The sequence below is a fragment of the Sceloporus occidentalis genome, unplaced genomic scaffold, assembly GCF_023333645.1.
Source record: "Sceloporus occidentalis isolate IW3139 unplaced genomic scaffold, rSceOcc1.0.p SCAF_269, whole genome shotgun sequence".
Taxonomy (NCBI): Eukaryota; Metazoa; Chordata; class Lepidosauria; order Squamata; family Phrynosomatidae; genus Sceloporus; species Sceloporus occidentalis.
This window is the reverse complement of record NW_028317249.1, coordinates 482,901-508,348: the sequence shown is the minus strand read 5'-3', so window position 1 is coordinate 508,348 and position 25,448 is coordinate 482,901. Positions and strand designations below refer to the sequence as shown.

Below are 25,448 nucleotides of genomic sequence, written 5' to 3'. Positions count from 1 at the left end.
CATCATATATACTTGAAATAAAAAATATTTCAGTGGTGTGTTTTTTTTTTAGCTAGTGCTGCTGCCATTTGTGTGATCAGATAGTAGCAGTCATTCCAGTAAGTATTGGGACAAGTCAACAATTAGCGAATGGTTTTCTTACTCTTCTTTGTATTCTTTACCCTAGGCAGTAAAACATCTCCTGGAGCTCCCTCTGAACCTCACAGTCGTTTCCCCAGCTCACACTGCCAATTGGGATCTGGTGAGCGACGTGGTAAACTCGTGCAGCCGGATCTACCGATCATCAAAGCAGTGTCGCAGTCGATATGAGAGTGTCATCATTCCGAGGGAGGAAGGGAAGGTCAGAAGATCATCCAACATTTATATGCTTTACAAGCACATTCACTTTTTTTTATATATATATATGTAAAAAATTGTGCCAATCCTTGTTAATGTTTGATATTTTTGTATTATTTTTATAGCTAATGTTTGAAGCTAACCCTAAGAAGAAGACTAAGAGTATTTATAAGGTTTGTTCTCATTTTTTCTAACTTATTCATTTATAATGTTTATGTTGTAATCATTCCTGTCAACGTGTCCTTCTGCTACACTAAGATTGATGATTTGTGGTTTTTGTATACACAGGTGTTTTTGTATACACTCAACCTTATTTCATGTTTTCATGCAGGAAAGGTTGCACACAGAAAGTCTCTGGTTTTCCAGTAAATCCAAAAAAATAAAAGGTTCACCCCATTGAGCTTCTTCTGAAAAGAAATTATTGATTGGCTCTGTGTAATGCATCATGTCATTAGTGATATTTCTCAATGAATTTTATGCCATCTCAACCCTTTCTGGTTAAACTTGCTAGATTTTGGTTATTCACAATGCATAAAGAAGTCAGTGAATTGAAAGTAAACAAATGATTACACTTTATTTTTGTATTGCACCAAAATAATATACTCCCATTTATCAAAATAACACAAGTAATGTTTCACCACAAATACATTTTGGAGGAATATCTCCTTTAGGATAGCTCTTAAAACTACTCTCTCGAACACTTTGATGGATTGGCAGCAAATCTCTTAAATTTGTATGCGTGTGGGTTGGATACAGTTGAAAGAATAATGTTATATAATGAAGACTATTGAGCTGTCAGGCAGGCTGGGCACTTTAATATGTGTTTTGGGACACATACATCTCATGTGCTCTAGTTGCTGCATTGAAAGGCATCACAGACAATTGGGACTCGTACATTTCAAAATGTTTTACTCTGTTGAGCTTTAAACAGAGGCAAGCACAAGTGAAAGTTATTTTATGATTGATGAAGATGATTGCCGTGTGCCGCTTCAGGCTGAAGAAAAATATTATTTCGTATGCCATCATATAAAATTTTAAATTAATGGTAGGATAGAGATAAATGACTAGTGCAATATTTAATAATAACAAACTACCAGCGCTCAAATCCAAATCTTCATACATATATATATACAGTAAATAACAATGAGGCAATAGCACTGTAGTTTGGCCAGGGCTCTCCATTAACATGAGGTGGCTGGGCTTCCAGACAAAGTGAATATCCGTGATAACAAAGATGATAGGTTTTATATGCCTTACTCAATTACCCTTAATTGGGAATGGAGAATGCTTTCCTGAATTTTTGCATTCTGAATGTCTTGACTGATGATGTTACGAGAGCAGTATTTAGTATGGTGGATATGTGTATAAGAATGATATATAGTTGTTATTAACAAATCCATTTTTGCTGTGCCCACATCCTGGTCATTGTGCATCATTTTGTGTATCTTGACATGGCAAGGCATGAGGTTGGCAAAAGAGGATTCCCACCTGTGCAGTTACTGTTGGCGTATATTTGCATTATATATATATATATATATATATATATAATGTTTTGCATAACACACCTGTTTTGCAGACAACATGACACCATAGGGGGGTCTGTGAGAACAGATTTTTTTCCTCTTGTTTTCTTGTTGTTGCATAACGTAACCTGTCATTTTCAGACTAAAAACAGCCGTCCTCTGCGAACCAGTCAGATCTATGCCCAGGACGAGGGTGCGACCCACACTCAACTGTACACCAATCACTTTGAGCTGATGAAAATGACGGCAGGAAAGAGGAGCCCACCCATTAAACCACTGTAAGCATACAAGTACATTGCACAATGAGCTAACCTTTAGCTTGTAAGAAGGGGTAGTAAAATAATTTCACAGTATTTCCTCATGACCACAAAGAACGTGTTGAAATTGTTTTGTGTATCTGTTCCTCAAACGCATCTATATACCAAATAAAACTGTGGGCTTCCACGCTAACAGCTCTTTGAAGATTTTTTCCTGGAAAGTAACTCTTGAGGTACAGAATAATCCACCTCCTCTTTCATACATTCATGCACATAAACATCTAATTTGTTTACACCTTTCAGCTCATGAATTCACAAAATCTAGATCCTTTGCCTAAAATATTTAATAAATAATGATTTGTACAAATGTAACACAGTTTTCCAGGAAAGCTAAAAAGGAATTAATCCAGTGTTGGATTTTTATTAAAGAAACGGCCATGAAGTCAATTTTATAGACAAGACTGCTTCTTTCAGTTGCCCCCTCCACCCAAGCATTCCCTTTATTCTGGAGTGTTTTTTGGGGTGCATGGTTCAGCTTCTTGAGGGCTTCTTATCGTATGTTGCTGGCTAGTGGGCCATTTTTGGGATGGGAATTGATCTTGTTCATTTCTGGAAAAAAATGCCTTGTTTTCATCAACTTCCCGAATGAGAACATGAGTAGCTCATAAGTAATGAACTGATGCTCACAGCAAAAGCCAACATAACAAAGAACAGTCGCCAGCTCTACCATTAGCAGTTAGCACTACTAACCCTACTTGGGTCTATTCTACATTAACCAGCAACATACTGCCATTGGGATATATCAGAACTAAAGACTTTCATTTTGATCTTTGAACACACATTTATATTAAAAGCTAATAAACCGGTGGTACAGGACTCCAGTGGCGGTTAGTCGGGTTGTGCCGGGGAGCGACCCCGCTTGTTGGAGATGCGGGGAGGACAGCGGCACTTACCTGCATATGTGGTGGAGTTGCAGTAAACTTCAGCCCTACTGGACTTGGGTTTTCCGGTGTTTGGAGGAGATCACAGTGGCCTTCCCCAGGCTTTGGGCTCCTCCTCCACTCTGAGAAGTCGTTGGGTAGTATGAAACGCTCCATCCTCCGTCATCTTCTTAACGCGGCACGTAGCCTTATACCGCTGTATTGGAAGCGCCCTATGGCTCCCCCCCTGCGCCTGTGGGTTTCGCGGGTGGAGGAGATCCGGACCTTGGAGGAGTTGATCCACCTGGCTTCTGACAGGATGGAGGCATACACGAAGACGTGGGCGTGCTGGCTCTCTTTTCTCACCTCTCCTGTGCTTGTGACGTTGCTTCAGTGATTAACCTAGAGCTTCCTGTTATCAGACTTCCCTTACTAGCCCTTTGCTTTTTCTTCTCTTTCTGCTCCCCTCCCGCCGACTCCCCTCCTCCGTTTCCCTCTTCCCCCTCCCCCCCCTCTCTTCTTCCCTCTCCCCCCCCTCTCTTCTTCCCTCCACCTCCTTCCTTTTTGTGCGTGTCTATATGTTTACCTCTACACCACACGGTCTCGTGGCAATTTGAATACTGGGTTTTGATTTTTGAGGCTTCCATTGCCTCACACTCCACATTGCTTCTCGCCGTATGTCATATTTTGTAAACCTACCGGAGGGGGATGTATTTGGAATGTATCTATTACTGCCGTTTGAGCCTTATTATGTATATGGATCTTGACCATGTCATTGTCGTTGCATCTTTATTGTGACGTTTCCCTATGTTTCTGTATTGTCTGTGTCCTTAAACCAATAAAATATCATTTACCTAAAAGCTAATAAACCTTGTGGTGCTCCTGCTGAAGTCATGGTCAGTTTATTAGAACACAATGTGTAACAAAGTGTAACTGGCCATGTTTTTCTTTATTTTAGGTTGGGAATGAACCCCTTTCAGAAGAATCCAAAACATGCTGCTGTGCTTGCAGAAAGGTAACAACCACAAATAATCAAACTTCTCATCTTGGATATTTGCACATTACAATGATTGCTCCAACTGCACTGTTATTGCTTGGCAAATTGTGCATTAGTTCTGCCGTATTCCACACGCAGTACATTGAACAGAATTAATTACCTGTTTAGTCTCGTCATTCCATCATGCTTATCAAAGAGAGCTAAAGATCCACGAGATAGGTTTAAAAGGCATCCATATGTCACCTGATTTATGCTACATCCTTCACACTAATACATCTGAGTCACAGTGAAATTAAATAGAATCATTATTCTGTTGAAAGTGTTTGAAATGCATTACTATGCAGAATATATGAGAATGGATAAAGTGCCTTGTCTTTTCACAGTGGCATTAACTACGATAAGCCTCTGCCTCCGATCCAGGTGGCTTCTCTCCGTGCTGAGCGCATTGCCAAAGAAAAAAAGGTATTTTGCTACCTATGACGGATCATTTGTCTTAACCGTCTGGTGTCGTAACATTGACATATAATAATATATATATTCTGAGAGCCAGCCAGAAATGTTTTCTAGACAGTATGATTTTTTTTTTTTTTTAAGAGCCAACAATCTCCTGTAAATATTAATATAAGATAGCTAAAAAGTAAGTAATGCCAGTTGCCTGTGATTTGTCCATTGCTGGTTGTATATATATTTTGCATACCTTTTCTCTGGTTAAAAATGATACTATATATCTTTCTGATATATCATCAGATATTTTTACACTTTGTGTTTCAGATGTGTATCATTGGGTTATAAGACACAGATCCAGCATACATACTAATATTTCCCTTTCTCTGGACACTTTATATTTGCAACAAAACATTGATGATAACAGCCTTAATACCACAGTCACCAATTTTTCTATTTTATTATTATATATCAATTGAAATGGTAAACTAAGAGTCAACATTTGTAGGGTCAACATTTGCATTGTGTTTTGTTTAGTGTATTTTTAGGTACTGGCTCTCCATCATTATACTACCCAAATATATTGATGTTTTATCAATGTCTCGCAGGCTTTAGTAGAGCAGCACCATCGAGCGCAACAGCAAGCTGGCCCTACAGCTGCTCAACAGCCGCAGCCAAACGGGCAGCAGGCACCATCTCCAGCCGTGCAGCCGGGACAGACACAACCTCAACAACAAGTGGTCCAGCAACAGGTTGTTCAGCAGCCACAGGCAGTGGTTCAGACTGCGGCCACCACTGTGCCAACCACTGCCGTTCTGGTAGGTCATGAGCATCAGATCGTGAGGTCTCAGATCTGAATATGCATATCCAGATTATTTAATATCACTTGAGTCACACTGTGAATTCTGTAACCACAAAGAGAAGTGGCGGTATTCAGTGTTTGTTGCATGTTAAGGGAAAGTCAATTTTTTTATTACATTTTTCATATTTAAAAAATCTAATGAGTCTGTGTTTAAAATCATAACTGTAAAGTAAAGTTGATTTAGATTTAAAAAAAAAATTACAAATACTTTCATAAACTGCTAATATTAAGCCTCTTTTATTGAGTGCATGTTGACAGCTAGTTCATGACAATATATTCACGTCCCATCTATAATAACAAAATTTTGTTTTTTTACTGAAAAAAGATGTACGTTTAAGTATTCAGCTGTTGATGTAAAGCGTAACATAGCTGAAAGGATTAAAGGTGTTTGATAAGTTAGGAAAGGTTGGAAAATACTCAAGGAATCACATATTTTATTGTTAAGGGTACATAGGAAGGTATTCTTAAGAGATATACAGTCCACATACATACATATGTGTTGGTGTGAAGGCATGTATTGATCTAGCAGGCTAAATTGTCCTATTTTTTAAATAGGCTGGAACCATCAAACCTACGGTTACGGGCGCAAGTATCCAAGCTGGTAAGGGACTGTTTCTAAAATAATCATAGTAGAAAAATGTTCTTTACAAAGACACATGCAGTTTTCATTTTATTCATAGTTGTGTCTAAGAATCACGATGATTTTCAATGAATGAAGGCATTTGATCATGTTTTTGCAAGAGGAAAATATTTTTCTGAAAAATGAAGGCGATACTCAGCTGTTATATGTATTAAAGTGCATATGATGGCTGAAGAGTCCCTTTAGTTGCCCTCTGTAGCATGGTATTCATATGGACATTTGCAGATCTGGAAATGTATTCTTGAGATTTAATCGCATAGAGATAAGGCATATACTTTGTCAGAAGCTTTTTTCAGTTTCTGTGGGAATAATCAGCACCGACTTTATTTGTCACGAGACAAGCATTCTCTAGAAAAATGGCAGATGTGGCAATATTTGCCATGTTTAAAAGAATTATTTCTGAGAAGGGTCTGGGTGATCAACAGTACCAGAAATGGTGTTTCCTATGCTGCATTTAGTTACAAAGATGATAAATATTAGTTCAGCATTGTAGTTGGAATGGCAGCCTGGACGGTAATGTTTTCAGAAAAGGATGATTGCAACTTCCCACAGAGGCAGGGACCAGAAATGTGATTTTCACCATAATTCCATGTTTTAACCTATAATAGCATTTGCAGTGAGTGACCATAGATTGTGAAACTGTTAACCAACATGTTTTATATTTAAAGCCACTGTCAGTGGAAATGTAATTGTAAACACTGTGGCAGGCGTTCCATCGGCCACGTTCCAACCCATTAACAAGAGGCTTGCTTCTCCTGTCGTACCTGGGACACTGGCTGTAAGTAAATAATACAGTAAATAATATATTCAGATGTTCTCTATTGGATGCGGTAGATAGAGACGCAACATTTTTGCGTTGGAAGTCAATATGGCAATATTGCTGTACTACATATACTATAAAGCAGAAAGGAGCTCTGATTGTTTTCTGCTCCCAATCAGGCTTCTGCTGGAACCCCACAGGTTGTTCACGCACAGCAGAGGGCAGTGACAGCCTCCGCTACTACAGCAGAAATGGTCACCATTGCAACAAGCCAGGGGGTGCGTGCAGTGACTCCAGTGACTGGAGGGACTGTGGTCTGCAGCAGCATTTCACCTGTCCAGACACAGAGCAGGTCTATAGTCACCCAGGTGACGACAGGTAATCACATTGAAACAGCTGATTATCATACAATACTGTTTCCGCTTTATATGATAACCTTTATTCCAACTTATAAATGTTATTAACTGAATGGTTTCTGAGATATATAAAGATATTGCTAACAGTAACAATAATACAGCATGATTAAAGATACCTAGGCAAAACAAGTGGTCTTGCAACCATTGCCCCCAAAAGGATGTTGAATCAGCAGGAACATTCTATGGGTTGCTTCAGTACCATGCAGCAGATTTAATTTTTTTATATAAGGAAAGATTTAAGAGTGATTTATTTTTATTTTGCCTTTAGTTGAATGGCTAATCATGTGTTCCTTTTCTATTCTAGCCACCACTGCTGGAGTTCAGCTGGCTGGTAAAACCATAACTCCAGCACAGTTCCAGTTGCTCAGACAGCAGCAGGCTGCGCAGGTTCCTCAGATCCAGGCACAAGCGCAGTCCCCGGGACAGATAAAACCCGTTGGGAAGATATCCCCAGTGAGTAATAGGGACTTGACCTCAACATTGTGAGAAGGGATAGTCTGCTTTTCATATATACATATGTGACTGTGTGTCACTTGTAGGAGCAGCTGCTCAAGTTGCAGAAGCAGAAGATGCAGTTGCCACAACAGACAGCTCAGACAGTGGCCCAGCAGCAGCAACCTCAGCAACCATGTCCACAGGCAGCACCTGCCCAGAGTCAGCAGCAGCCGCAACAAGCACAGCAGCTAACAGCAGTCACTGCACCAAGAGCAGGGGCTGTGTTGGCAGGTGCCACTGTTGCCAATCTGCAGGTAGCCCGTCTAGTAAGTCATTATAATTTTATTTTATAACTGTTTTGATCATGAAAATAATATAAGTATATTGGAACAATAGTAACGAACAGGTAGCTGTAGAACTTCAACTCCTGCGATGCTTAGTCATAAGGATGCCTTTTCCTCTTTGCCTGCTTCTTATGCTGGATAGTCACATGATAGTTGTTTCTGTTATGTTGCGTGTAGTTGCAGAAGCAACTTATTTTTACTTACGCTTTTTTGTTTTGGTTCACTTCTTCAGCTACAGGCCCAAGGGCAAATCCAAGCCCAATCAGGGCAAGCAACACAAGTGGCACTGGCAAAACCTCCTGTGGTTTCTGCCGTAGTATCATCAACAGGAGTCACCACCCTCCCTGTAACAGTAGCAGGAATCAGCGTCGCTATTGGCCAACCACAGAAGGCTGCAGGTATGCTGTTAGTCTTATATATGAGAATTAAAATATCATCAGTATACAAACAGTCCGGTTCATAATAGTGTGTTAACACAACTTACCTAACTAGTTTGATAGGATAGGCACATTTGTTATTATTAAGCATTATTCCTGAAACATTGGTTATCTTGGTTATGGTTATCGAAGCTGTGTTGGGCTTAATATACTGTTTTAATCAAGTGCCAGAACGGACACGGATTGTTAATATACAAATGATAACAGTTTCCCCTACTTATGTGTGTTTGTTTGCTAATAGCATCGTAAAGGCTGCAGCATCAGCATGCGCATTATTGAATTACAGAGAGGGTAATTGATATGGAATAATATGTCTAGTAGGTGGTCCATGCTAAACAAGTAGGGGAATGTAAACTTGATTGCCAAGGAGTGGGGTTATTGTTGGAACTTTTTCTTTGGTGGTGAGATGTGTCATGTTGTTGTCCAGCAGGTGGGCAAACTGTGGTTGCTCAGCCCTTGAATGTACAGCAGCTTTTGAAGATAAAGCAGCAACAGCAGAAAGCTCTGCAGTCCCAGGGAGCTCCAGGACAGGCCACAGTGCAGCAGCAACAAAAGGTATTTAGCACAGATATCTTAGCCTAACACCTATCTGACAATGGCGTCTCCAGCATATTTAGTGGGGCGGCACAGGGACAAAGGGAGCAGGGCATCCAGGTTATATCCAGGGCATCCCTTAGGTTTTCAGATGCCTTGTGCTGGCCACCCCATGGGGTGTATGCAGCCTTTTGGACACACAAAATCACAAAATTGCTGCTTTCCATCAAATACCAATCAATTTAGTTTGACTGCTATTATGGCATGCTATTATGGTTTGACTGCTATTATTATTAGAAATAAACCATGTCTTCATTTTGAGACAACATTGCTTGTACAATTTGCTGTGTTTGAGGTTTAAAAACCATTTACAAGCGGGTACTTAGAGAATCCATGTTTTTACCAAGCGTTTCTGGACTTCAGCAACTTGTCTTGAGTTTACTGCTTCCTCTCAAGGAGGGAATCAAAACAGGAGAAACTTGCAGTATAAGAGGTCCTAGTGAGTCTCACTAAAGCATCTTCAAGTCTAGAAAGAGCTGCATTGACTGTTTTAAGCAGAAATTGTTATATTAAAATTAGATATCTTCACGTCTGCTTTGTCCACAGATAGCAGGCCAGCAAGTGACTGTTCAGTCCCAGCAACAGCAGAGCCAACAGCAGAAGGTGACATACACCACCCAGCCAGCCATTAAAACCCAGTTCCTAACCACTCCTATAACCCAGGCCCAGAAGTCCCCTGGAGCCCAACAGATGCAGGCCCAGATTCAGGTAACTGCCATCCTTCTGAGTGTAATATAATGGATGGTTAGTTCATATGGGGTTGTAGTGTTCTCTTAGGAGATTAGCCCTGTAAATTATAAGGCCGCTGGCAACAGTATACTTGGTTATTATTATTTGGTTATTATTTTGCACGTGTCAAGACCTATTATATCCTAATGAGAGACTCCTGGTATAGCACCATGACAAAAGCTGTGAAAACCGTAATTAAGATGCTTGTCTCTTATCCTCAAATGTACCAACTCTTTATTATATGAATAGTAGATGTATATGTGATTTCTTTCTATTTTTTTTTTTTTTAACACTTTACAAGTGTAAAAGTTCACCACCTTCTGTTGGCGAAGCCACCTGCTTTGGTCAAATAACATATTCTAATCAAAAGAAGAGGCACATAGAAGACCTAACGCATCAGGCTCTCATTCATGCCCACATGATCACACACACTGCATAAGTGGCTGCACACAAAATCCTGAACTGTGGATGGCTCCCTTCTAATCTTTTGAATGTCTACAACATATGGGATAAGCAGTTGGCCAAGTGGATCCTGTAGACCAACCGTTTATCTCATAAATCAGCATGCAGCCGCAACAGTCTGATCCCTGCTTACATGCTTGGATCGGACATTGTGGTGCGACAGGTGGCCCCTCCACAGACCTGTCAAAGCAGTGTTCCAATAAACGTTTAACCCCCGCCAGGGCCTGGGCCAATTTTCTGAGTTTTGCTTTAGTTACGATTAGGTGACAAGATAAGATACTTCGTTTTCAATAAAGTGTTGTATCACATCATATATATTGGTAAAAATATTTTAAAAATGCAATTTCTTGTTATTTACCCAAAAATTCCAAACCAGGTAGTAAAATTAACTTAAACTGAATACGTTTCTTAAAAGACCAATGCCCCCTTCGTAAGTTTACCTAATACATGTGGTTGTATATACAGGTAGATTGCACACGCAGCCCATAAAGTACACAATATTGCTCAGGATAAGCACATATAGCATGGGGTAATGATGCTAAAGACACAAAATGTAGGTAGACAATACATAGGCCTGCAAGTATGCCAACCCTTTTCCACATCTGGCGCACACCACATTGAGGAGTACAACTCCCGTCATATTCATCTGCATTCTTAGTGGCATACAACCTTACTGGTTCAGCTGGGCTTGAATTATGGATGCTGCTGTTCTATTCTGTAATGATGTTAGCGTGATTTACTGGTCCTCTAAATGTGTGGTCACTTCAGGTCTGCCTGGTCTTGCTTTGGATTACAATTATTTTGGCGTCAGAAAATCTCTTTTGTCTGCATTGTACTGCTCTTTTAGAAATATTCAGCTATGATTTTACCTTTTGAATGAAGTACGGTATATATTGTCACAAAAGTGTTAGAAAATCCTAAGCAAATGGTGTCAGTTTTGCATAAAGATATAACAATGAGATAAAAATTGTTCAACAAATGTCTCGGTGTTAAATAATGGAGTCCTGAATAACAGGTATCAACTGATTACAATATACTGCACAACTTGTAATATATATGCCCCCATTTCACTCAAAGGGTAAGGACACTTGGATAGTTAGACAGTTGAGCTTCATTAGCTTGTTTTTTTTCCCCCTCTTGCTTTTCTTGTTCATGTAAAGGTGGCAAAGCTCCCCCAGGTGGTCCAACAGCAGGCAGCAGTGGCCAACATTCAGCAGATGGTACCAGCCTCCCAGCAGGTCAGTTTGTTATTATGTAGGGTGCTGTGCATTTTGCATATAAAATAATAATCCGTATGGAGCGATATTCTTTTTAATCTGTCTTGTTAGTTATTATTATTATCTTTTATTCATATAGTGCCAACAATTTACTCTGTTTCATAGCCAATGTTGCTTTATATTGATTGAATTACATTTTCCAGGTTCAGCCTCAAACTGTGACCCTAACTCAGGCAACAACTGCAGGGCAACAGCAGCAGGTTCAGGTGATACCGGCCGGTTCAGCAGCAGCCCAGGTCGTCCAGCAGAAGCTGCTCCAGCAGCAGGTGGCGGGGGCAGCAGCGGCTTCCCCACAGATCCAGGCCCCTGTCGGCCAGAGTCCAGCCCAAGCTTCGGGCACCCCAGAGGCACAAAGTCAGCAGGCGAAGCTGCAAGTCCGACCTCCAACTGTCAGGATCAAAGCTCCCACTAAACCCAGCTAAAATGGCCATGGGGAAATGTGGGAGTAAAGAAACTTGCATCAGGGCATCCTATACACACTCCTAAAAACTCCTGTTTAACTCATTTTTTGTCGTTTAGGTCATCAAAAATAATTAAATGTACATGCAGATTTATGAATGTAAAGCAAAAAGAAAGCATGAGAGATGTTTGAAGGTACAGTTTCTCTGCACAAGGTCTGTTGCTATATGTAAAAGAACATAAACAGTTAAGTTACAGTTAGTGCCATTTTATATCGTACATCCCTTCACTCCACCTTACTGCTTGTTCCTACCAAACGTATATGAAGAAGATAGGCTCGCAGTTTGGGATGGTACTAGAATGTATTTGAATAACAAGATGAATCAAACATTATTTTACTTTTTTAAATATTAGATATTTTCTTTGTCTTAATGCTTTAAGAAAGCATTGACATCAAACGCTTGTGCACTAATTCACACCCTTCTGTGTTTCCGGTAATATGTTTTTTTTTACAATTTTAAATGTGTTTCTGTTTAGTGCAAATGAGCTTTCTTACGATTTTGACTGACTGCTCATTGTGGTCTGTTGAAGGATATTTTATTTTATTTATATGTAGGTTTCCTCGTTTTCCCAATGCCCTCTCTTGTTGGTACGATAATAAGTAATAATATGTAAAAAAAAAATCTATATCGATCTTAGGTTCTACAGCTAAACATCAGCGTAGCGATATATGAATTAAGATCGACACCTGAAGAGCTGCAGGACAGGATGGCTGTCCCGATGTGATGGGGAAACCGTTTGGACTGTATATTTGTATATTTCAAGTTGATGTTCAGTGTATTGACTTATTTTGCACTTTTTATTTTGCTCCCCAAACTGCATTCACGAAACTGGTGAACCTTTTGGAAGCATATTTACAATGCAATGGTTTAAAAAAACCTATGCGTTAGGGTGGGCATTTAGCATCACCACACATCCTAAATTATAAGTCCCACCATCCTCAGCTCACCAACAGCTGGCTTGGGTGATGGGACCTGGAGTGCTATGAGATACCCAACTTTTTTTTTAGATAGATCAAAATTTATATGAAAATGCTTCCTTGTGCCTGAAAATGCACTTCAGACAGAAAGGAGGAATCATTTATAGATAAGCAAATGTCTAAGAACCTTTTTTCGTTTGATTGCTCATGGTTGGGTTCATCCTTGTCTCTTGTGTTTAGTTCAGAAAGGTGGTGGTGTAACCTTTTGTGTTTTCCATCGCTGTGTAGAACGTCTGTTGTGAATGTGTTAGATGCAACACAAAAACGAACCTTATAGTGCAATCTACCAGTGCCATGAAATTCCCCTGGTCAATTTTTACCGTTCAAACCAGAACCTTGCACAAATGTACCGTCTCGTGTAGAAGGAAGTAGGTATCTGTGTTAGTTACGTTAGATTATTTAAGTATTGCACATTCAGTTTTAATGGACTTGCAGTTAAACTAACTGCAAAGTTAACAACCTATTTAATTAATAGGAAGGGTCATTATTGTTATGGAAGTGTCTTTAATTCCCATGTATACAATGATATGTTTAATAAAGGGATCTTTTTACTGCATTGAGGAAATTAACACAAGAGAGGTTGTTAAAATATGACTGCTAAAGAACTGCAGTTACAGATAAATCCATCCAAGTAATACTTTTTTTATTTTGTATGTGTGCATGAATGTCAGCTGTGGTTGACCCGTTTCATTTTTTGTGTGTTTGTATTTTTTTGCCAAGATGAAGGATCTTTGTTATATATATATATATATATATATATATATATCTATATATATATATATCAATAAATATATGTGTATAATTTAAAATGACCCCTCTTGTTTCACTGCAGGTGGGCATGGTTGAGTGGAAGTCCCCTTTGGCAGTGAAAGGGTCAAAGGTCGGCTCCCTTGAACCATACTGTGTACATAGGCTGCAAAAAACTCATTTGTATGTGCTGTAGAACCATAGTGAGTGATGCATGGCACATTGCCAGCGTAATAAAATGTACATTTTTTTTTAAACAAATATTTATTGTTGTGAGTCTTTTTTGTGCTGTAGCAAAACATGCAATTTAAAAACAAAACATCATAACGCGAAGACAGAACGGCAGTTTTGATGCCAGATTTAAACGCTGTAACGTGTTGCAGGCATCGTTGGGAGCGAATTGCGGAATATGTCCCTCAGGGCTACAGATTCAAAATATAACAAAATTCAGGTAACGTTGTGCCCATGTCATCATTCAAAACAAATGCCACCATGAGAAGAGGATCCAAGCTAGATCTGGGAGAGGTTCAGGAAACCTCCATTATTATTATTATTTCTTCATTTATTTGGTAGGCATGTAAAGAACCGCAGTTGACTCTGTTAAGGCATTTATTCAGAATGTTTAAACCTGTTAATAAAATCTGCTTTGAAATGACCTGACAGTTTTCCATAGAGCTGCTGGACACATTCCCCATTGCAACTTACAACCATTCCAACGATACAGACAGGACCCTGCTGGGCTCACTATGAATGATGGCATCTGGTGGGTATTGACCAGGAGAACTGGAAAGCGAACTGCCAGTACTTTTGCGTGCACAACTGGCACATGTTTGTTTATGCTGGTTGACTCCTTTAGTTTACTTTATTGTGATGAATCTGATTCGAATATTTCAGTCTTAGGAGGAGCGAAGTAAACCTGAGATTTTTTTGCCATTTTGTAGCATATCTTTGTTCAACCATGATTCCCCATTTCCATGTTTAGTGCACCCACACAAATTATATATTGGGGTTTTCTCTTAATACCACTCATTAGAGGTCTCAGGAGGGTCTGGGCTTTAAATTATTTTTCTGGTCGGACTTTTAGCATTCTCCTCTATTCTGAAGTAACCTGCGCTCGCAGTTACATGAGATCAGGAAGGTAGCAAAGCTCGTTCCTGCTGACAGTGGAGACCCCAGGTTGTCTACCATAGGTTGTACCCCAGGTTGTCTACCATTCTGCCACCTAGTGCTTGTTTCCGAGTATGTAATAGTACGTCCTATGTCACGAAAGGTTTAATTATTTAGATAAGGTTTGTCACCAACTTCTGTTCAATTTGTAAAATTACTTTTCTGTAATCAGCAGCACTGTTGCTCACTTTCTGAAGGAAACTTAAATTGGTCCAGTGTACACTATATAGTGTGCATTATACACGGAAACGTTACGTATACATACTATGCAAGGCAACTTCCTATTAATGCACCTGGTTTTGGAGTGGGACATCCAACAAACTCATATAGGTGTTATGGTCAGACGTCCACATACTTTTGGTCATAACATGTATGAGAATTGGGATCCCTGGGATGGAGCTTGGGAGGTAATGCTACTGCACATGAGCACAATTGTGAGCATGCGCAGTATGCATTCTCCAGTGTCCCAGACACTGCAGATTTAAATCCGCACTGCAGGATTGTGGTCCCAAACCTTGCTGTCCAGCTGAGCTCTATCCCTGTCCCAAACAATCGGGACGGTCCTGCACAAAGCAGGACAGTTGGGAGGCATGTAATGTGTTAGCGCAGTTGTTCTCAACCTTCCTAATACAGTTCCTCATGTTGTGCTGACCCCCAACCATAAAATTATGTAATTATATATTGTGAGATATGTGTTTTCCCATGGTCGAACCCTGTGAAATGGTCGTTGCGACCCACAGGTTGAAAACCACTGTGTTAGCGGATGGTGTTAGAGTGGATGTTAGACTGAATCCAACTATATGATAAGGGAACTAAGGACAACAATCTGTATTTAACCGCTTCCCTTCCAGCTGCACAGGACACCGCAGGGACACCTGGGGAATCCTGCAGGCTGCCCAATACACCTGTTTGCTATCATACAAGGAAGGAAGCGGCAACCGTGGGTAAAGGCATACAGGAACAGGCTTTAGGGAATATTTATTCTTTTTTATTAGCCGGCTACAGGTTAGGTGAGAAATATTATATTAACAAACTATTTATTAAAAACAGGAGTCACACAAAAGGTAGCTAAAGATGCTGGCTTGTCTTGGATCTGATTGGGCTATAACCCCAGATCTTTCTTGGAACCTAACAATGCCTCTGCTTTTAATATTTAGTACAAAAGCTCCCCCTCAATACCCTTTTCTATCACGTGATGCCTATACAACTGCAAGCAGCACGTGTATAATCACACGTGTACTTCTGTATTCAGAATAATATCGAAAGCGATTCAACGTGCTTCCGCTCTAAACATTCTGGATGCCTAATTACTCTTCCAAAAGTACTGATTTATACGGATTATATTGCCCAGGCGCGTCTAGTATGAACTTCTACAACAACAGCCTTACTTCCCAGCAACCCCGCCTCACAACAAACCGCAGATCACCAATTGCGCGCATGCGCGTTACGAAGCGGAGGGTCAGTGCTGTCCACGTGACTACGTTAGCAAGATGGCTGCGCACAAGGGAAAGCATGGTGTTAAGCGACGGGATACCCCATTGGGGTCAGCACGGCAGGATTTGGACAACAAGCTTAAATCTGTGCTAGAGAGCCGCGGCAATGCTAACAATGTCTTCGATATCTTGGAGTATCTGGAGGTGAGGTCTGCCAGGCGGTTATCATTTGTTTCTAGCTTTAACTTGTTTTATCCTCTCGTAAATCCCCAAATTTACTAGATTTAGCTGTTCCTCCTCTAATGCTGTGGATTGCTAACGCACAGGGCTGTGTGGAGAGTGGAGAATAATGTAAACTGAGGATATAGTTTTGTTACATTAGCATTACGTTATTGCAAGAGTTTTGGCTACTCTGCATAAACCAGCTAAGGATTTCTCATTGCGGGTAAATTCTGTCATTCTGATTTTACTCGGTTTGCTAATATTTAGATAATTGTGATCATTTGCACTTATAACCCTTAAAATGAATAACTCTAATACCTGCAGTTGCAGCTTTTTGCCAGCTGATTGCACTACTTTTAACATTTTGCACCATGAATGCTCTTTATAGCCTAGGATTTTCAATAAGATTGGGCATGTTTATGCAGTAACATCTCGCGTTGATGCTTGTTAACATATAGACTCCCTTTGTTTTCGTTAGTCCAACAAGGAAGAAGAAGTACAAGCTGCAATCCGTACCTGCTCTAAACTCTTTGGTGCTTTGCTGGAAAAGAGGGATCTTCATGTTGGGACCCTTCCCGCAGAAGACGAAAGCCTGCCTGGTAACTGTCGGCTTCCAAATGTTGATTTGGGATGTTCACATATGATATCAGAGCCATTGTGTGTGTCACTGTACATCTTAGAAGACGTTCGTAATGAAAACGGGGTTTTACTCCATATTATTCACAAATCGGTTAACTGGCATGGGCTGTTTTGTTGCCAAGCTGTTCAAATGCCCCCATCTGATGTCTATATCCTATGTGTCACCAGAATCAGGAATCTGCACACACCACAGGAACTCAGGTGCTTAGCTGTGCCAGGAAGGGCCAGCTCCCCAGTAAATCAAAATAGAAAAAGGCTCCAGGCACTCAAGGGTTCCACTCAGGCAGGTTTATTTGAAGGAGATTAAGTTGATAAAGACCTCATCGTGAGGTCGAAACTTTGTTGTCCTTCTCCTTCAAATAAACCTGCCTGAGTGGAACCCTTGAGTGCCTGGAGCCTTTTTCTATTTTTATATCCTATGTGTGTCACCTGTCTCCTGTTCAGCTAGATGGTGAGCTTGCCAGCAGTGCCCTCAAACCTTATATTGGAGCTTGCCATGATCCATCTGGTTTGGTTTTTGGCACTACTATAAATAAAGTGTAAATAAAAGATCTGGTGTGATTTGATTCTAGCCAATACCACTTTTCTGATTTGGTACCGCAGGTCTTTTAAATGCTTTCACTGCTAAGGTTTCAATATCACATTCAGAGAAATGATGTCCATGTCTACATCGCTTTGATAGCCCTCCTTTTTTGTGTACTGTGCAGACACCTTCAGTGCAGAAGACAAGTACAAGATATGGATGAGGCACCGTTACAGAAGCTGTGTGAACTGTCTCGTGGGGCTCATGCACCAATTTTCTTTTCAAGTGCAGGTTAGTTCAGAAAGCAAGAGTGATTGTACTTTTACCACCATGTGTGTTTGGAATAAATTTATGATATTATAATAGAAATAAAAAAATAACCTATTTAGTCAGTTAATGATCAAGTAAATCCTTTGTAAAGTCCTTTGTACTAGGGATGACTAGGAAATGGACCTGTCCCAATAGAAAGTCCCTTGGGTTCTCTAGGTTTAGATTATCTAGATGCTGCTTATCAGAATATTCAGTTATCCATCTTCAAAGCACAGTGTGTTTTCCTCATTTTCTAACTTTTATTTTTGTAAATATATAATTCTGTTATCGCTGCCCTTCCTAACAAGTGGTCTGTTTCCTTACCGAAGGAGCTGGCACTTTGCACACTGATGAAGTTTGTTCAGCTGGAAGGAAAGTTCCCTCTGGAAGATGCCAAATGGAAAGAGGCGTCCATCTTTCCCAGAGACCTCTTAAGAGTAAGCAGGAATAAAAGTGGGTGAATACGTGCTAATCCCTTCCATGCTTTGGAGTTTAATATTATTTATTTTGCTAGTATGTGGTAAACGGTCTGCTGCACGAGGAGGCTGATGCCACCAAACTGATCTCCAGATTTCAAGAGTACCTGGAATATGACGACATCCGTTATCACACCATGACTCTGATCAACGACAGCATTGCACGGGTGCACACAAAATCCAAAGAGGTATTTTAATGAGTTGGGTTTTTTTTCTGCTGCAACTCCCAAGCTGTCTTTAGCAGGACATGTACAATGGTTTGCATTGTCTACTACAATTTTACTGCATAGGAGTCTATTCACTAAACGGTGAATTTGCTAGAGAATTGTGTTTTTACCCCATTGAGTTCACTGCTACTGCAACATTATGAACCCCAGTGAGTTTTTGCAACAGGGAGAGATTGTCTGTTCCTGTAAAATGTATAGTCAAGTCAATAAGATTTCCTCACTTATTGAACTATACATTTATATAGGACCAGCTCAGCCCATCTTGCTACAGAAACCTGATAGCATTCTCCCCTCCTAATGAATAGTGAAATTAGGAAATTAAAGCACATCTCTCCCTCTAGTGAATAAGCCATCCTAAGGTTAAGGTGACTCCAGATAATTAGAGGTTAAGTGGTAGTTGTGACAAGAAATGCACATTTTATGCAAAAATCATTGAAAATATTTATATAAATATGCATTAGAAAAAAATCTGCCCTGTTATGTATAGCCCTTTTATATTCTGTTGAGTATCCAGTAATTATTTTTTCCTCTCTCCTTAGTCTGTGCTCCCAGTTTTCCAAAACAATTTATTTTGCCTGATCTCATCCATTAATATGCCGATGGAGGAGAGCGCATTGTCCAATTTCCTAGTAGCAGAGAAAGGTAAGGGAACAGCAGACATCGCCAATATCCGTAGATTAATTCAGATAAGATTTCAAAAGAAAAGTCCAGACTAAAAATTTAGTGAGTAAAGATTGTGATTATTCATTTTTTGTGTGTTTATAAGAAATGCTATGTAGATTTTATTTCTGCCCGTTCTATGATAGCATAATCAGGCTGTGGCGTGAGTGATGATAGCTGGGCTCAGCTATTGAACTCCGCTGCCAGGGAAACACACAAGGATTTGTGCTTAAGATCCACTTCCTGACTGCTTAGAATCATTTACTTAATCCATAAACCAAGCGGAGGCTAAGAGGTGAGTTTTCACAATAAGGTTTTACTTGAAACTTGCAAATAAACTATAGTTTAGCAAAGGTTATTTAAAATAAGGCATAGTACACCGGGCATATGCTTGGTGAGCTCCCCCTTCCCAAGGTGTGTATGTATATCTGTGTGTGTGATTGATAGATATATATATATATATATATATATATCTCTCTCTCTCTCTCTCTCTCTCTCTCTCTCTCTCTCTCTCTCTCTCTCTCTCTCTCTCTCTCTCTCCTCTCTCTCTCTCTCTCTCTCTCTCTCTCTCTCTCTCTCTCTCTCTCTCTCTCTCTCTCTCTCTCTCTCTCTCTCTCTCATCTGTACATGCCATGTGGCTGCTGGAAAACAAGTAATGCAGAACTTGGTGAATAGAAAGTGACCCACTTCAGGTGCAGTCTACAATACCACACATATCAGTCTGAGTCTGGTCACAAGGAGAATCTATTATGCTTTTGTCTGTCTAAATTCTGCTCAGGGTGGTGTCCTAATCTGTTGGTTGTAGTTATATATTCAGGGCATTGAAATGTAACCCTGGAATCTTGGCTGATGCCCCTGTTGGCTGTTTATAGCAAGGGAACCTAAAATGCAAGTTGAAAAGATTTGCTCACATTTGAGTTTGACTGCGGAGCCAGCATCAGGACAAAAAGTCCTGCTCTGATTTGTATCAAAACAAGCAATCCATTCTTCTTGTTTATAGAATAATAGATCAGATGTTCTGTATGATGCTAGAAGGCAGCTTGATGTATGATGCTAATAACATTGAAGCCTGTGGCTTCCCTTTTAAAATTGTGGAATAGGCAAGAAATTGTGCTAAAAATAGGAGCTGAATTGAGGATCCATCAAAATGCTAAGTAAATGTCATCTCTTTCAATGTCATTGTTTATCATCTTTCCAATGCAGAAAAGCAGGATGACTGGAAGCCAGCTAAACTAAAGGTAATTCTCCACTTTTTTTTTTTTTTTTTTTTTTTTTTTTTTTGTGGATAACAACGTTGGTTCAGGTGACGGGCATTGGAAACATATATTTATTTTTATTTTTTTTAGGAACATAAAAAGGTTTTTGAGAAAGTGTGGATGCACTTCTTGAAGTACAGAGTAAGTGTGCAGACCTCAACCTTGTGATTTTTGTAATATTTTTTTCGAACCAAAATAGCAGCTATTTATACACTGCGACTGTAAAGAAAATGCGGGCATGGGCAGAGTAAAGATTTCTGAAAAACCCTTGTTTTTTTAGCTTCCAGTTGGTCTTTATAAGAAGGTTCTTATGATCTTGCATGAGTCCCATTTTGCCTCACATGACCAACCCACCCTGATGATAGACTTTCTGACAGCTGCGTATGATGTTGGTAAGGAGTGTTTTGGGCTTCTTATGGGTTGTGCAATTCCTGGCTAATCTGTAACTTACCCCACTGTCATTTTCTAACTAGGTGGAGCCATTAGTCTTCTTGCTTTAAATGGACTGTTTGTTCTGATACATCAGCATAATCTGTAAGTATTCAGATTGATAATAGTACCTCTGCTACTTTTATCCATACGCTATATTCTCCTAAAATAATTTTCTCATCTGTATTAGAACCATAGGGTTTATTTACTAAAGCTGTAGCTCACAAGTATGTTTTTCAGGAGACTTGCAGTTTTACCCTCCCTGACTTCACTACACATTATCAAGGGACAACACTAGTGAGATTCTTCTGCAAGCTGGCCTTTGAAAAATTTGAGATTTATTGAACTATGCATCATGAAGGGTCTCAACAGCACTTCTTTCAAGAGAGGCTCACTAGTGTTGACGAGTTGAAACCACAGCCTACGTAAATAAACACAGCTTAATCTGCATGGCTGGTTAATCAGTAGCCTATACATTTTACTAATTGTACTAGAATTTGATTCTTAGATATTTTGAACACATGCACTGAGAGAACTGTGATATGCTGTCTTGTTCCTAAAAGGTATTTTATTCTTTTAGAGAATACCCAGATTTTTACAAAAAGCTTTTACTCTCTCGTGGACCCCTCTGTGTTTCATGTGAAATATCGAGCACGTTTCTTCCATTTGGCTGACTTGTTCTTGTCATCCACGTAAGTCAACCGTTTTAATAAGCGCAGAAGTCCAGCATAAGAGATCTTCAAGCTGCACTCCACCAAACTATCCTGCTCTCTTGTGTGATATCTTGTGTTCTTATTGCCCCCCTAGGCATTTACCTGTGTACCTAGTTGCTGCTTTTGCAAAACGCCTGGCTCGTCTCTCACTCACAGCTCCCCCCCAAGTGCTTCTAATGATCATTCCATTCATCTGTAACTTAATAAGAAGGCATCCAGCTTGCCGGCCTCTTCTCCACCGTCCGTCCTTTGAGGGAGGTTAGTGACCAGTGCTTGTCTGGTATTTTGTGTATTTATTCTGTAAGAACAGTGCCATTACCATTATTATATTATACTACCATTATTTTCATGTTTTGTACATTTCACATTTGCAAGCATGGTGCAACAGTAGGGTTCACATTCATCATACCTGGTTACTGGTTGAATAATGAGTGGAGTTTCCAAACTTAAAAATAATAAACATAGAATTGGTACAAAATGTATCAGTTTATAGTGTTCGCCACTGTTACAATTTTCGACAATGCTTTATTTCCTTGTGTGTTTTTAGAGCTGACATCTGATCCATATATCATGGAGGAGCAAGATCCAGCAAAAAGTCATGCCTTGGAAAGCTCTCTGTGGGAGCTGGAGGTGAGTTCAGAATAGGATTAGTTCACAGCTTGCAACACACAATGAGATCTACTAAGGGTTAGCAGCACCAGAAGCTTTCTCCAGCTAGAATGATCCAGTACTGGTCCAGTATAATACATGGATGAAGAGACTTTGGCGAAATCTCTCTGGCCCAACAAGACTCTTTCTGCAGCAGATGTTCACTCGGCTTTACTAAATAAAAAACAATGTAATGAAGAAACTTTACTGTAGTAGTACATCGTAGTATACATTAAGTAGTTCGTATATCAGTGTTTGTACCAGAACATCCCATATTATATATAGTATTTCATAAATATTTTATATTTTTATATATCTCTAATGCTGCTTTCTTGAAGTTTGAACCTAAATGGAAGTGACACTAGTGATCCTGATGTACAATATAAATAGCTATAAAGGTATTGGGACACCTGACCATTACACCAAAAGGGAATTGTACATTCTAAATACATAGACATTAGTATGTAGTTGGTCCCCACTCACCCACCCCCATTTGCAGCTAAAACAGCTTCTAGTCTTTGGGGAAGGCTTTCTGCAAGAGTTTGGAGTTTTTGTGGCTGTTTTTTGATGGTTTTGTCCCCTTCAGCATACAATAACGTTTTGGACAATGTTTGCAAATTTGTGGTAACAGTTTGTGGAAGGCCCTTTTCTATATCAACATAACTGTGCCCCAGTGCACAAAACAAAGTCTGTAAAGACATGGTTGGGTGAGTTTGGTGTGGAAGAACTTGACTGCCCCGCACAGATCTCTGACCTCAACCCCATTCAACACCTTTGGGATGAGCTGGATTGGAGATTGAGAGCCAGGCCTTCTAATCCAACATCAGTGCCTGACCTCACAAATGCTCTTGGATGCCCTATTCAGAAGAGTGGAAGCTGTTTATAGCTGCAATAGGGGGACCAATACCATTTTAATGTCTATGTATTTAGAATGTGATGTCATCAAAGTCCCTGTTGGTGTAATGGTCAGATGACCCAATACATAGTGTACTTCCCTTTTAATATTTAAATAAATAACTGAACACATTAAATACCTATATATACTTGTGTTGAATCCTTAGACGCTTCAGAAACACTACCATCCAGATGTTGTGAGGGCAGCTAATGTGATCTTCCGTGCCCTCTCTACACAAGAAGCGGATATCTCTGATCTGTTAGAGCTGTCTTCGTACGAGGTAGGATGGGCTGTCATTCATGTATGTTATTAGGTGACTGGCCCTTTTGGTTTGATTTTTGAGTTCCTTATGATATTCTGCTGCAATATTTACAAAGCAAATCTGTAGATTACAGCATGAGTGTGCAACACAAGTCTTAGGGCTGCAAACAGCCCACAATTTTTGGAGATTCCTTGTTTGAGCACAAGCATCTCAATAAGTCATCAAACTACTTGTTTTCAGGCAGTTGTCTACTTTCAGCCTGAAGGTTGCACACCCTTGGTCTACACCAACATCAACTTAATGATACATTTTTATATTTGGATGTGCTTAAAGATGATGGTCCACTTACTCAACTGAACTTAATACTATAATCAAATGTCAACCCTTCCCAGAAATAATTAATCATGTTAAATTTTGCTGAAACAAAAACTGTGGCTGATTGTCATAGAAACTGAAAAATCTGATTGAAAGGGGTTTTTTTTATCCTTCAGAAAAAATAAAATCACCTATCTGCTAAGGTTAACTTGCTTAAGGAACTAAAGCGATTGATGCTTTGTCTCCATAAAAAGCACATTTACAGGAAAGAAACCGAAGCGCTAATTTAAGTGTAGCAAATGTTGTTTTTTCTGTGTATTTGGAGAAAGCAGTGCTCTTTGCCTATTCAAACTTTAATAAATTAATAAAACCTTTTTATTTTTTTAAGCTATTTCAGAAAGAAGTAAAGAAGAAATTTAAGGCTGTGCCTCTGGAATTTGAACCTGTTCGAGGAATTCTTGGCAAGAAACGCGACATTACCACTGAACATTTTGCATTTTAAGTTTTTTCGAGCAAAAAAAATTATTCAAGAATTTATGGAATTTTCATATATACAGCAGCTGTCTGATCTGAATAAATTATAGATTCATGACTCGTGTAAGGTTCATTTTATGAAAAGTTCTTATTTTGTGTTTTTACATTGAGAGCAGCCGTTTAACGTACTCTTCACGGGTTTGCATGCTTATTTCCTCCGGTTATTAATCAGTTTATTTTTCTACCAAGGGCCATTTGGATAGTTATAACATAATTCGCGGGCCATACAAAATTATCAACCTTTAGCCCCACATTACTTATCTCACCAGACAGCCCTCCTTGTAGTACTGATTTATGTGATGCCTCCAGCCAGCACCCCTTGTGAATTAATGTCCAATTGCCCCCTACACCCTTGCTAATTGCCCCCAGCCAGCCCTCCCTTTAGTATCATGTCCGCTCTGGCACCCAGACTGCATCCAAAGGACCTGCCTAGCACCCAGACTGGAAGCATAGGACTTGACATCTTTCCCTGTGGGAAGTGATTGTGCGGGCCCAGTCACGGTTGCAGCCCCTTTGCCCCCGCGGGCCAGACCAAATGATTTTGGATGTTCCCAACACTGCTTTATTTGATGGAATCTAATTCTGGTTTGAGAATAGTCACTGAGGAGTAAGTGATTCACATCAAGATTAAGGGACTTTGCCTCACCATACCATGAATGAATATTAACCCCTTGATGACAATTGCCGGTCCGGGCACGTCACGGAAAAACATGTTGTTAACGACAAATGACGTGCCAGGACCGTCATTTGTTAAAACGGGTAAAAAAAATCGATCCGTGTCGTCCAGCGACACCAAACACTTACCTCTTGATGGACTGTGATGGACCACAGCTGCCGGTGATCTTCGCCATCAGCAAGATGGCAGCGGCCCGGGAAAAAAAAATAATAAAGACGAAAAAGTTCGCTAGACGGTCTCCTGACCCTCTAGAGAACTCTGGCTCCACTTGCAGGTTGAATACAGGTACTGCATTCAACCATGCAAGTCAATGGAGCCCAGCTTTCTAATCACAGTGTAATTAGAAAAAAATAAATATAAAATAAAATTAATAATCATTAGAAAAAAAATAGTAAAAAACCAGTAAAATGTAAAAATAATTTCCCTCTGATGTCACTATCAGGGGA

At 39.8% G+C, this 25,448-nt stretch overlaps 2 protein-coding genes across 2 annotated transcripts in view; both read left to right on the top strand.

Annotated features, from left to right (window-relative positions):
• The window catches only part of LOC149275731 (E1A-binding protein p400-like), a 48,785-nt gene extending 36,930 nt beyond the window's left edge, over positions 1–11,855 (top strand). Inside the window, exons 38-54 of the mRNA XM_089504380.1 lie at positions 167–340; positions 462–513; positions 688–693; positions 1,948–2,137; positions 3,995–4,051; positions 4,417–4,495; positions 5,086–5,295; positions 5,895–5,940; positions 6,648–6,757; positions 6,919–7,117; positions 7,460–7,608; positions 7,695–7,929; positions 8,159–8,389; positions 8,802–8,926; positions 9,512–9,673; positions 11,317–11,394; positions 11,577–11,855. Coding sequence (XP_089360506.1) covers positions 167–340; positions 462–513; positions 688–693; positions 1,948–2,137; positions 3,995–4,051; positions 4,417–4,495; positions 5,086–5,295; positions 5,895–5,940; positions 6,648–6,757; positions 6,919–7,117; positions 7,460–7,608; positions 7,695–7,929; positions 8,159–8,389; positions 8,802–8,926; positions 9,512–9,673; positions 11,317–11,394; positions 11,577–11,855 — 2,382 coding nt within the window. The remainder of the gene's footprint in view (positions 1–166; positions 341–461; positions 514–687; positions 694–1,947; positions 2,138–3,994; positions 4,052–4,416; positions 4,496–5,085; positions 5,296–5,894; positions 5,941–6,647; positions 6,758–6,918; positions 7,118–7,459; positions 7,609–7,694; positions 7,930–8,158; positions 8,390–8,801; positions 8,927–9,511; positions 9,674–11,316; positions 11,395–11,576) is intronic.
• A 4,504-nt stretch (positions 11,856–16,359) lies between these two features.
• Positions 16,360–24,294, top strand: LOC149275730 (nucleolar complex protein 4 homolog B-like). The gene is given in 16 exon segments (XM_089504379.1): positions 16,360–16,422; positions 16,919–17,039; positions 17,787–17,893; positions 18,241–18,348; positions 18,426–18,575; positions 19,154–19,256; positions 20,478–20,512; positions 20,621–20,671; positions 20,811–20,922; positions 21,004–21,064; positions 21,540–21,567; positions 21,569–21,651; positions 21,767–21,930; positions 22,220–22,302; positions 23,382–23,495; positions 24,181–24,294. Coding segments are annotated over 14 exon segments (1,278 nt in total). The 5' UTR covers positions 16,360–16,422; positions 16,919–17,039; positions 17,787–17,821.
• Positions 24,295–25,448: the final 1,154 nt, after the last annotated feature.